General features: G+C 42.0%; 2 protein-coding genes across 2 annotated transcripts in view; both read left to right on the top strand.

Annotated features, from left to right (window-relative positions):
* Positions 1–1,605: 1,605 nt before the first annotated feature.
* LOC116247602 (histone deacetylase 15) overlaps positions 1,606–13,327 on the top strand; it is a 41,237-nt gene continuing 29,515 nt past the window's right edge. Inside the window, exons 1-4 of the mRNA XM_050075905.1 lie at positions 1,606–1,667; positions 2,812–2,935; positions 3,045–3,170; positions 3,337–3,387. Of these exons, the coding sequence (XP_049931862.1) occupies positions 1,606–1,667; positions 2,812–2,935; positions 3,045–3,170; positions 3,337–3,387 (363 nt within the window). The remainder of the gene's footprint in view (positions 1,668–2,811; positions 2,936–3,044; positions 3,171–3,336; positions 3,388–13,327) is intronic.
* LOC126409743 (uncharacterized) lies at positions 4,172–8,685 on the top strand. The gene is made up of 2 exons (XM_050075809.1): positions 4,172–8,306; positions 8,600–8,685. The coding sequence occupies exons 1-2, from the start codon at positions 7,277–7,279 to the stop codon at positions 8,641–8,643; spliced, it is 1,074 nt and encodes a 357-aa protein (XP_049931766.1). The 5' UTR covers positions 4,172–7,276; the 3' UTR covers positions 8,644–8,685.

A 13,327-nucleotide genomic window follows, 5' to 3' on the forward strand; every position in this document is an offset into this window, starting at 1 on the left:
AAATAACATTTGTAATTGTATCTAAGCCTAAAATAGATGTTGGTCCTAAGTTTGGGCGTCGGGTCGGGCCGCTGCCTGGCCGGGCCGGTCGGAACCGGGTTCGGGCCGGGAAAAACTTGGCTCGGGCCTGGCGGCAGCCCGGCCCGACCCGACTCCCGCCCTCCGTCTCCCTCACTCCCTCTCTGCTCCCCCTCTCCCTCCTCCTCTCCTCTCCCGCTCTCCCTCTCCGCTCCCCCTCTCCCTCCTCCTCCGTCTCCCTCGCCGCTCCCCCTCCTCCTCTGTCGCCGCTTCCCCTCCCTCCTCCTCCATCGGAGGGCGACGGGAGGGCGGGGGGAAAGGGGGTCGGGAGGGCGGGTCGGGCCGAGACCCGGGCTATCGGGTCGGGCCGAGACCCGGGCTATTGGGTCGGGCTGAGCGGCCCGACGGGCCAGATCGGTTCGGGCCGGCCCGGCCCGGCCCGATGCCCAGGCCTAGCTGGTCCCATTCACCAAGAGTTCCATATCATTTATATGACAAATCTGGTGAGCTTGTATTGACTGTATATTTAGTTTATGTATCATGAATAGCACTAGATAACAATTTAGATCAACACACAAGTTAATCTAACCAAGCATTCTAATGTCTTTGTATCAACTTTAGTGATTTATAAAATATTTTAAGACATTTAATTATAGTATTTGTAATCCCTATTGTTATCCAAGCCACTCCCACACTGGCTTGGGCTTCTAGTTTTGGGATCCCAATCCGCCATCCTAAGTTTGAGTGTTGAACTGATTCTGATACCATTCTAATGACCGGACACACTCTCACACTGAGCTCAGCCTCCTAGTTTAGCGGATCCCAACCCTAAACCTTGACAACGTTGGTTCTAGCCCCAAAAAGGCTAGGAAGTAGGAACCAAGAAAACCATTCACTTAACCCCCTTGTATGTGCTTAAAGACATCTCACAATCTTCAATACATGACTAAGCTTCTCAACATAAAGTGTTACAATCCCGAATAATTGAATGAGTCAGTTGTGTGTTGTCAACCCATGGCTAGTTGGTCAGATAGGTCAACTGGTTAACTTATTTATTTATTAGCCAATTAATCCCTAATCTGTAGAAATATATGCGTTATTTCTTTATATATGTGTGTGTGTGTCTTTGATGCTTTATTCTATATAAATGCATTTGATTATTTTGAGGGTCTTATAAGGGACTCAAACTACCTCTGTTGGACATATTGACAATCTAGTATCTAGGTAAATGCCCTGCAAATTATGGTCAAGTTTTAATGTCATCTAGATTACAATATCAACTGTCAACTTGTGCAATTTGTTTACTTAGTGCACACAAATGCATATACACCCACATAGTCTTTGTGAGTGTGCAGATGTATATTTTTATGTGCTTATTTATTCACGGGAAATGTTCTCTCATTTTTTCATGCGAGCAAGTTGTCTTAAATGCATCTGTTTCGTGCTTATTCCCATATCCATTCCATGTGAAATTTCCTTATATCATAGATATTACAAAGTCAACAATCTGGTTTTGAAGTTTATGCATGTATTTATTTATTTCTTCATTTTGAGGTCTGTGATGTGTGCTATAGTGCTAAAAATGCAATGCAGATTCATTCTATGGAGCATGTTAATGCTGTTAAAGCAACTAGCTATATGCTATCCAGGTATATATTTTTGGTTCTTTTCATGTACACTTTGGCCTTTAATGTCCTTAGTCTGTTACTTTGTGTAGCTACCACTGCTTTGGATGACGTAGCCTTGTTGGTGGTATAATTGGTGAAGGTTTTTAAGTCCAATGAGTTTGTGACAAATATCATTCTCGGGTTTTTGTGGGGTTTTTCTTGGCGATTAACTGTGAAATTTGTTTTTCTTGGAAAAATATTGGGAATTTGTCCAACTAACATGTGATTCTCGTTTCAGCATTTTTTTTTTTCAGAACACATCACAACTCTCTTTTCCTTGTTTTTGTTTTTTTCTCCTCTCTTTTCCTTTTTTTTGGGGAAGAAAACAGTGATATTTGTGACATTGATGTAATAGAGCAGCATTTTTATTTGCCTTTTATTTCATCAGATATCTTCTGAATCTAAAGTGATTATCCTGTCGTTCTGAGACGAGTTAACAGCTAAAATATTCTGCATTGACCATTGAAGGAGGATATTGGCATCAATACACATACTTATTCTTGTTGAAAAGACAGGACAGTTGATAGTGTAAGAATCGATATACTTGAACTGGGGGAGTGTTGAGATGCACACAAATAGTTTATATTCATAAAATCTAATGCAGAAGACACTTAGATGCTACTTGCAGTTCAGTTCTTCGCTTGTTTTTCTGTCCTGGACTTCTACAGTAAGCAAATGAGAATGCTGTTTAGGAATAGTCACTCAAGGATCTCTATTTATCATGTGCTATGCATAGAAATCTGATAAGTGCAAACACCTATATGCATGAGTTTACTGCCCACTTATGCATTTTGTTCAAGGAAGTGATAATACAAGGACATCAATCACCATTATTTTGTAATTAATTTGTGTTATGAACATCTTGAATGAAGATTTAAAAGAATCCAAAATAATAACCTTAGGTTCGATAAGAACCTATCATACACAATGAACAAACTCTTCACAGCAGCACAAACAGATCAGAAGAGCAGTAAGTGCACTGGGAGCATTAATTCCTATATTCATTTCAGGGCAGTTTATTAACTAAACTAGCCGTTGCACTGCTTCCAATTGTTCCATAGTTTCTCTACATTTTATTTTTCTCAAGAAGGAGATAAACTTATTTCCTTTTCTTTTTGGGTGACAGTTACTTCACATCTGATACATATGCCAATGGACATTCAGCTCGAGCTGCAAGACTTGCAGCAGGATTATGTGCAGATCTTGCCTCAGCTATTATGCAAGGACATGCTAGAAATGGTTTTGCACTTGTGGGTTGAATATCCAATGTTTTCTCTCTGTCATTCTCTCTCCTTTTCCTTTGTCATTTATTCATGGTTATAACTTATAACAATTTCCTTTTCACCTGTCACAAGCCAGGTCAGACCTCCTGGTCATCATGCAGGTTTGAAACAACCAATGGGCTTTTGCTTGCACAACAATGCAGCAGTGGCTGCCTTGGCTGCTCAAGCTGCTGGTGCAGATAGAGTGTTAATTGTTGATTGGGTAGTATTTTGTGAATCCTCAGACGTGCTTGTATAGTTCATGATTTAACCATACGTGTTTACTCTGTGTTGATCGTTTGTTACATTTTGGGAAGTGTCTATTTTTGGAAGTTTGAAGTTAATGCTCTGAGGCTTTATTGACTTTAGTTGTTTTCTTGACATTGCAGGATGTGCATCATGGTAATGGTACCCAAGAAATTTTTGAAGGAAACCGCACGGTGATCCTCTACAATAATATAAAGTTGATTGTCTAGGCTTTTCATTTGGATGTACTAGTGGTCGTTTTTTGTCTACATGTGATCAAATGAAAGTAGAGTTGTAGGAATATGTACACATATGAATATATGATAGAGAGTTGAAAGGGGACAGCTGTCTCTTTATTCAATGAACTAGGTATTGGATAGGTGATGCCTAGGTGCTACTCCACTTGCATCACCTAAGTGCTGGACTTAGGCGATGCAAGGTGTTGGCGCCTGATGCAGAGCCAGAAGCAGATAGATCCAGATCCAACTTATTTTGAATTATAATGAGATTTAATAGTTTGTTATAGTTCCGACTTATGCTTGGGATTTTGTTTGGTTATTTGGACCTTAGTTCTGATCCTGACTATAAATATCTAAGTAGTGGATCCATATCTGTGTAACTGGATCTAGTTAGTTTCCAATACCTGTAAATGGATCCAGATCTGCAAGCCATTCCGTTCTCTATATGAGGGGACGTGGGTTCATTTTGTAAGATAGTTGATGAATGAATGAAGTAGAAGTTGTTTGCTACTTTTCTCTCTTTCCCTTCAGTTCAGCATTTTGCTTGAGTTCTAGTTAGTTTTTAGCATAAGTATCGCTTGGGGTTCATCTGTGATTGTTGTTTAAGAGCGTTGTTTACAAAAAATCCTGTGTTCTGTATTCTAACAAGCAATGTTTTTGAAGGTGCCTATATTTCTTTACATAGACATGAAGATGGACAATTTTATCCAGGCACTGGAGCGGCAAATGAGGTCTTATTTGCCAAATTTTTGTTTGAGTTGCTGACCCTAAAACAATTGTGATTACGTAGCCAACCTGTGCAGATTTATTTTTGCTTTCCAAAGCATGCTATTGACAATCTGACCTTTTCTTCTCTTTTTTGCTGCTTTGGGTTGGCTAATTTGGCATTACATGATTGGTTCCTTTTTTGTTTTTTTTTCCCTTCTGATGAATGATGTCAATTCCTTTTTAAGATGTGTTCCACTGCACATTTTGATATCTTTGCTTTAAGGTGGATGAAAAGGACATAAAGATAAGCTGAACGAAAAAAGAAGTGGAATGATATGATTTCCATTTTTAAATTCAAATGAATTAGTGATGGATGGTAGGTGTAGGATAGGTTGCAAGTATGGCAAGGGTGTATCTTAAGGACATGATCTAATGGACCATTTGTATTGAGCATCCCTTATCATAAACTTGCTGCACGTTCAGCAGCCCCAACTATGAGAAATCTGCCAATCCACATGCGACTGTGAACATCAAAGTTGGGTATTGTATTTAGTAGCTGAGGGTTCTTCTAAGAGCTAATTAAGCAAGCCATGATGTTATCATGATCTTACAGAGGCCTTAAGACCCTCACCTATAACCAAACACTTACGATCAATGCCCCAGATGGTCTTATCATGTTATTGAGTCTAATCTTCCATGAAATGTAAGAAATTATGGGTATTTGATTTTGAACAATTAAAGGCAATTAATACTTCAGATTTGTAACTACCTGGCCTACTCCCACACCAGGCTCGGGCTTCTAGTTGCGCGGATCTAGCCTGCCCTATATATAGCAGCTTCTTTCCAGCTCCAAAATAGCTAGAAACTAGGACAACCTATCACTCAACTGACCTCCTCATAAATCCTCCAAGATTCTTCACAATCTTACGAGACTAAAACTTGTCAAAGTATGGTGTTACAATCCACCCCATTAAGGCATATCTGTCTGCTTATGTGGTAGCCAAGGTTCAAATGTTGAACCGGCTTTGATACCACTATTACAGCTTGACCCACTCAAACTCTGGGCTTGGGCTCTTGGTCAGGTAGATTCCAACCTGCTTCCTAGTATCTTTGGTTTCAACCCTAAAATGACTAGCAACTAGGGAATCTGTCTTAAGTGTGCCCCAAGATTTTTCTCAATCTTATATATGAGACTAAACTTCTCGGAGTGGGACGTTACAAGATGATAAGGTTTTACTTTTGTACCAATAGATCTTAGGTCTAATCAATATTAATATGCGGAGTATCTGTTGACAAGTACTTGAACATGTGGTGCTAAACCTGTCAAAAACGATCTTAGCCATTGATTTCTTCCATATTGACATTGAGAGAAAAAAGAGGAAAGGTTGTGAATCTGTATTAGATGACTAAAATGTCATATCTTCTTTTTCTCTTTTTTCCTAACCGTCCATGTAAACTAAATCAGTAGCCCATATCATTCCTGATAGGCTATTACCTACCTACCCATTTATCTTTCTCTCTCTCCATATATATATATATATATATAATGATATATATTCTAAACGCCTTAGGAGGGAAAAAAGGCTTACAAATGGCTGATTATTGAAAGCAAATTTAGGGGAGATATGTACAAAAACGATTCGCCATCAAGTTGAAAATTAGGTCAAGGTAACATGTTACTTCTTGCAACTATATACATATCCTGCATACTTTGAGAATTGGTCTCCAAGCCCATGCTTTAGGGCTTTGACATGAGAAGGAACGGGAGGGTGTACATTGAAAGAAAGGAAGCCTGCCCTAGGACTGTGTGCTACAGCGTTGGACGACATCTTTATATCTTTTAACAAACGTTGTAAATATTGGTTTCAAACTTATATTGGCCATTTAAATGATACACTACATTGAATGATATTTGAAAGGGCCTGAACTGGCCTGCCTTGTTGCAGGGAGGGGCTGATATGATGCATATCAGGTGATACAGGCTGATATAATGAATATCTGCTGATGCGGGCAATGCATGCTCATTAAGCCGATAAGGAGCTGGGCTCGGGCTGGCCCGACACCCGAAACTCGGGTCTGGGCCCAGCCCGACCGTTAAAACCAGAGCCCGATTAAATTAAAAAATATATTTTTTAATATAAAAGAATATATAAATATAATTACTCGTAATAAAATATTATATGTATATATAAAAATTAATAAAATAAATATTAAAAGCAAATTATCGGGCCCACCCTCTCGGGGCCCGGGCCCGAGTTGGGCCGGGTACCGGGTACCCGCTAGTGGTTCGGTCTGGTGCCCAGCCTTAATGCTCATATCTACACTAACAATAATTTTAGGCATAAAACTTGCAAGAGACAAATTCCAAGCGGAACTTATACAGCAAACTTTCTATAAAAATTATGCACCCTGTTAGAATATATTGTATTGGGAACCGGGTCCATATCTGGACCCGGTCCTATGGGGCATGGATACCGAGGTGGGCTCGGTACCCTAGGCGGCACTCTTTCTCTCCCTCCTATATATTCTTCACTTACATGTAATCGTTGAGTTAAGTGAATATTATTTTCTCTCTCCTAGGGTTGCGGTTTGCCCCTAGGTTAGAGCTTCCCCGTGGTTTTTCACCTCTTTCTGAGGTTTTCCACGTATATTGTGTGTTCTTTCTCTGCTCTCTCCTTGTGGTTCGTGTTTCTACATGGTATCAGAGCCACCGCGTGTGAGATCGTTGGTGTGCAAGTAGTGTTTTTTCCGCCGTTCACGTGCCGCCTCCGTTGCCGTTTCCAGCACCGCCGCCGACACTGTTCCCAGCGCCGCTGCTGTTGCTGTTTTCAGTGCTGAGGCCGTCCAGGAACGCCGCCGCCGTCCATCGTTCCCAGCGCCGCCGTCGTTTTTCCGCCGCCAAGGAACGCCGCCGCCGTCGTTCCCAGCGCTGCCCTGCCCTGCCGCCGTCGCTGCTCCCAGCGCCGCCGTCGCTGCTCCCAGCGCCGCCGTCGCCTGGGTTATCTTCGCTGTTCCCAGCGCTGCCCTGCCCTGCCGCCGTCGCCTGGGTTATCTGCGTCGCCGCCGGGTGTCCTGTTTTCGCCGCCGTGGGTTGTGCCCTCTCTGCCGCCGGTTGTGACCTTCTTCGGGGATTGCGATGGCTGACGCAGCGATGCCCAAGCTTGATGATGCCCTCGACACGGGCAGCCATACCAAGGGTGAGAACTTGCCTGTTCATGTCACCTCCATTCGGCTGAACAAGGATAACTATCTCTCGTGGTCTGCTGCCCTAGAAATCGGGATTACTAGTCGTGGTCGCCTGCACTATATCACTGGGGAGAAGCCTGCACCTTCTAAAACTGATTCGCAATGGCCGACCTGGGCGTTGGAGGATAGTCAGGTTAAAGTATGGATTATTAGTTCGGTTTCCGCAGATATTCAGCCTTTGATCTTGCGTAAATCGACGGCGTATGATATGTGGACTGTTCTTGCACGTATGTATGGTCGTAAGAAGCGTGTTTTACGTGCCTATCAAATCAAACGTAGCATATATGCTCTTAAACAGGGTGATTTATCTGTTGCCTCCTTTTATGCCGCCCTGAAGACCAAATGGGAGGAACTTGACTATCATGTGAATGATGACTGGAAATGTGGTGTAGATCATGCCCTGTATTGGGAAAAGGAATGGATGGACCGCACCTTTATCTTCCTTGGAGGCCTGCGTGATGAGTTTGAAACCATTCGAAACCAGATTCTTAACTGTGATGAGATTCCTGGAATCGAAGAGGTGTATGCCCGTATTGAGTCTGAGGAGCAACGGCGCCAGATTATGCATATTGACTCCCATCAGGGGAGTTCTCCAGCAGCCTTTGTGAGCCATACTTCAGGGACGGGGCAACGTCCTACTCGACGATGCAACCATTGCAACAAAGTGGGTCATTCTGTTGATTTTTGTTGGGATCTTCATCCTGAGAAGCGTCTCGTCCGAGGTCGTCCTCCTCCTCATCGCCATGCTTCTTCTGTGCCAGAGCCTAGCCCGGGGTCGTCTAATGTTGCCAAATCCAAGCTCTCCTCAGATCAACTCAGAGAGTTGCAAGCCTACATTAGTCGGTTGTCTACCCAGGATGATGCTTCTACTTCTGAGGGGGCTAAGTTAGCCCAGGCTCTGGTTGCTACTAGTGATCAAGGTAATTCTCCTCTCGGTGATTGGATTGTTGACAGTGGGGCTACTCATCATATGACAGGGGACCCTACGATGTTTCAAGAGTACAAGTTGACCTCTGGGCAGCAGCGTGTGTCTATGGCTGATGGTTCTTCTATCTCTGTGGCTGGAAAAGGGAGTTTCTCACTACTGAACAAATATTGTCTTCATAATGCCCTGCATGTTCCCAATATTCCCATAAATTTGTTATCTGTCAGCAGTATTACTAAAGAGCTAAACTGTAATCTAATTTTCTCTGCTGATCGTTGTTTCCTACAGGACTTGGGGACGGGGCAGAAGATTGGGATTGGTTCGGCTATTGATGGGCTCTACAGACTGCCCGTTCGAGTTGCTTCTGCTTTGATTTCAGCCACCAGTGGACAGTTGCCTGGCGTGGAGGCCAGATCCGTCATTATGCGTTGGCATGAGAGACTTGGTCATCTTCCATTCCAGTTGCTTAGAAAGTTGTTTCCTAGGATGTTTCATTCTGTTTCTTTGGACACCTTCGCTTGTGAAGTGTGTCAGTTGTCTAAGCATGTTAGGGCCTCGTACCCTATTTCGTTCAATAAAGCCAACCGTCCTTTTGCTTTGGTTCACTCTGATGTTTGGGGTCCTTCGGGAGTACCCACTTGTCGTGGCTTTCACTATTTTATGACTCTTATTGATGACTACTCCCGGTGTACGTTCGTGTATCTGTTGAAAGAACGTAGTGAAGTTCCCGACATTGTCAAAAACTTTGTGGCATTTGTCGAAACTCAATTCCAGACCACTGTTCAGGCCTTCCGTACTGACAATGCCCGAGAGTATGTCTCCCAATCCCTTGATGACTTCTTGCGCAGCAAGGGTATTATTCATGAAACATCCTGTAGCTACACCCCTCCTCAGAATGGCGTGGCTGAAAGAAAAAACCGTCATTTGTTAAATGTTACCCGGGCAATTATGTTTCAACGTCATGTCCCTAAGAGGTACTGGGGGGACGCACTTCTCACTAGTGCTCACTAGTGCTCACCTTATCAACCGTATGCCTACTCGTGTGTTGGATGGTCATTCTCCTTATTCTGTGTTGTGGCCCACTCAGAATCCCTGGCCTTTAACCCCTCGAGTGTTTGGGTGTGTTTGTTTTGTCCATGATCATAGTCCCACTCTCAAGAAACTTGATCCTCGGTCCATCAAAGCAGTCTTCTTGGGATATTCCTCCACCCAGAAGGGATACAAGTGTGTTGACCCTAGCACTTCCAGAGTATATGTCTCCAGGGATGTGACCTTTCATGAACATGAGGCATACTTTCCTGCGAATCCTCTTCAGGGGAAGTGTCTAGGTGACAGAAGGGAAGAGTATTCTTCGCATCAGTTGATTCAGTTCATGGATTTCTTGGATTATACGGTGAAGTCTCCAAGTGTGGAAGACGTTGTCAGTGAAGACAGAGACAGTCAGATGGAGGGGGGCCCTGTGGAAGAACAGTCTCGAGATCACCTATTTGGTTAGGTTTACAGCAGGAAGAAGAAAGATGTTGATGTTACCAATCCCAATCTTCCCAATCTTGTGAGCTCCCCGGATGATCCAAGTCCAATGAATGAAGAACTTCCCATAGCTCTGCGCAAGGGCACCAGGTCATGTACTTCTCATCCTATTCAGAGATTTGTTTCATATGCAAAACTCAGTAAAGACTACAAGTGCTTTGTTACCTCTTTATCTATGGCTGTTATTCCCAGGTCAGTGGAAGATGCAAGGAAGGATCCTAAATGGCTACAGGCCATGACAGAAGAGATGGACGCCCTGGAAAAGAACAATACGTGAGAGGTTGTTGATATCTCCAAGGGAACTCACTTAGTTGGCTCCAAGTGGGTGTTTAATGTGAAGTACAAACCTGATGGCACTGTAGAACGCTATAAAGCTCGTCTTGTTGCTAAAGGGTTTAGCCAGAAATATGGGATTGACTATCTTGAGACGTTTGCTCCCGTGGCGAAACTGAAGACCGTAAGGGTCATCTTAGCTCTTGCAGTGCAAAAGAAGTGGAGCATGGACCAACTTGATGTAAAGAACGCCTTCTTGAATGGTCACCTTGAGGAAGAAGTCTATATGAGCATGCCGCCTGGGTACGCTCGGAACGGGAAGTGTTGCTATCTCAAGAAAGCTTTGTATGGTCTCAAGCAATTCCCTAGAGCTTGGTTTGAAAGACTAAGGGTTGTAATGAAGACTAATGGGTATAAACAGGGAAATGGTGATCACACCCTCTTCATCAAGCAGAGAAATGGTCTGGTGAGCCTTTTACTTGTATATGTTGATGATATGATTGTCACAGGTGACGACGAGGGGGAGAAAAGGAAGATGAAAGAAATGTTAGCTGCAGAATTCGATCTCAAAGATCTGGGTAAACTAAGGTATTTCTTGGGGATTGAGATCGCGCGATCTGAGACTGGGCTTGTTATGAGCCAAAGAAAATACACGTTGGATCTTCTAAAAGAGACAGGTAAACTGGGATGCAGGCCCTTTCTTACCCCAATGGAGTCTGACACAAGGATAAGTACCAAATCTGGGACTATCTTGGATGAGGAAGGAAAAGGGAGGTATCAGCGTCTGGTTGGTAAACTTATTTATCTCACTCTTACTCGCCCAGATATTACGTATGTTGTGGGTGTGTTAAGTCAGTTTATGCATGCCCCTACTGATTGTCATTGGAAAAGTGCTGAAAGAGTATTGGGATACTTAAAGAATGACCCAGGGAAAGGACTACTCTACACTCGACAAGATCAACTAAGCATTGAAGGATACTCTGACACCGACTGGGCAGGATGCACAGATACTAGGAGGTCTACCACAGGATACTGCATATTTCTTGGAGGTAACCTTGTGGTATGGAGAAGTAAACGTCAAGAAGTTTGTTCCAGGTCCAGTGCTGAGGCTGAATACAGGGCGGTTGCTATGGGGGTTACAGAGATGTTATGGCTCAAAATTCTTTTAGCAGATATTGGGGTTAAAATGGAAGAGAAGATGAGGATGTATTGTGACAACAAGTCTGCGATTAACTTGGCAAACAATCCGGTCATGCACGACAGGACCAAACATGTGGAGATCGATCGTCACTTCATACGGGAACGCATAGATTCAAAGGAGTTGATTCTGCTCTATATGAAGTCTGAAGATCAAGTTGCGGATGTCTTAACTAAGTCTTTATGTACATTTCAATTTGAGAAAAATGTTAGCAAGCTTGGCATGTTTGACATGTATGCCAAGCTTGAGGGGGAGTGTTAGAATATATTGTATTGGGAACCGGGTCCATATCTGGACCCGGTCCTATGGGGCACGAATACCGAGGTGGGCTCGGTACCCTAGGCGGCACTCTTTCTCTCCCTCCTATATATTCTTCACTTACATGTAATCGTTGAGTTAAGTGAATATTATTTCCTCTCTCCTAGGGTTGCGGTTTGCCCCTAGGTTAGAGCTTCCCCGTGGTTTTTCACCTCTTTCTGAGGTTTTCCACGTATATTGTGTGTTCTTTCTCTGTTCTCTCCTTGTGGTTCGTGTTTCTACACACACTAATTCCAAAATATCAAACTCATCATTCATTGACGTATATATGCACAAATACATATGCATGTAGAAATATTATTTGTTGAATATATTAAGGTGTGCATGTAGAAATATTACTAATGACTATCAGTCAGATGTACCAATTGGGTACCACCTGTTTTTGGATAACTTTTTTTTTTTCTTTGTTTCTTGTTTTTCTTCCCTCAACTTTTCTGACTAAGAAACAAAATGCAAAGAATAAGCTTCTAGTAATCATCAAAGGAAAAATAGGAAATCCCTGCTTTTAATACTTTTTGCTACTTTTGATCGTTGCTGATTTCTGGTCTCTCTATGTTTAACTTGTATGTTTTTATTTTTTTTATTTTTTTTTATGGAGAATATCTCAAGTTGGAGGTGTGATCTCCATGGATCACTGCTTCTATCTTATAACGTGACATGGCTACAGGCTTGGACGTGCATGAACAACAATTTGAAAAGCCTTGTATGTGCCATATATACATATATAGGATCCTTGGATTTCTCCATCCAGATTTGCATGGAGAAATCCTCCAGCACCTCACAGCACACTGCCCAATGCATTGCATCAGGTAGTGTTTTATCACGCCTGCCTTATACATTGCATTGGGCGGCCATGATTGGACAGAGGGCCAAATGGTTGGAGGATTTCACCTCCTTTATATATATATATATATATATATATATATATATATATATTATAAGTCACATGGATACTTCAATAAAGTCCATGTACCTGTGTCGCCGTACCCATTCCCAAAGTGGGTACTTGGACACACTTAGGTGCTCTTTAGATTGAAACCAATCCAAACTGCTTAATTTTACATGATTTAGTTTTTTCCAACTCAGTTTTCATTCTGTTTTTAGAGCTACTGTTCATTAACATGTAATGTTTTTACTTAAAATCGCTTGTTTATTTTAAATGTTGCTTTCATTTTGATTTTTTTGTGTTATTTTGTACACACACATACACACACACACAGATATATATCATGACAATACTTCCACAAGATCAACAGTACTGTTATGATCTCAAGCTAAAAAACCTAGGAATAAAAAATATATGATTTTTCATCATATATATAGGATTATATAATCTGACCAAACTCCACCTTATCTATAACTTTTCAAATCGTTAACGAATATTACACATCTAGAAGACCAAAACACAATTTTCTTTATTCCTAGGTTTCCAAATGTGAAAATCATGTCCATATAGTTAGTTTTGTGAGAAACACACTCACAACTGAGATATTCTGTGAGCCCAGGAAAATTTTATAGGCTTTACAGTTGCTTTGGGATAATAATTGTTTTATGGAGGTCATAGTAGTTAAATCAACCCGTAATCTGAGAGTAACTTTCAGATGAAAATTATGATGAATTTTCTTCTAAACTTTTGAGGTGAAGTATTATAGGTATATGTTTTGTACAGTAGTATCTGAAAACACTTAAATTTTAAG

Source organism: Nymphaea colorata, chromosome 2, assembly GCF_008831285.2.
Source record: "Nymphaea colorata isolate Beijing-Zhang1983 chromosome 2, ASM883128v2, whole genome shotgun sequence".
Lineage (NCBI taxonomy): Eukaryota > Viridiplantae > Streptophyta > Magnoliopsida > Nymphaeales > Nymphaeaceae > Nymphaea > Nymphaea colorata.

Coding starts and splice junctions, on each gene's coding strand:
- LOC126409743 (XM_050075809.1), top strand. CDS start 7,277: ATGGCTGACGCAGCGATGCCCAAGCTTGATGATGCCCTCGACACGGGC. Junction 8,307..8,599: donor GGTTGCTACTAGTGATCAAG/GTAATTCTCCTC, acceptor TGTTTCCTACAG/GACTTGGGGACGGGGCAGAA.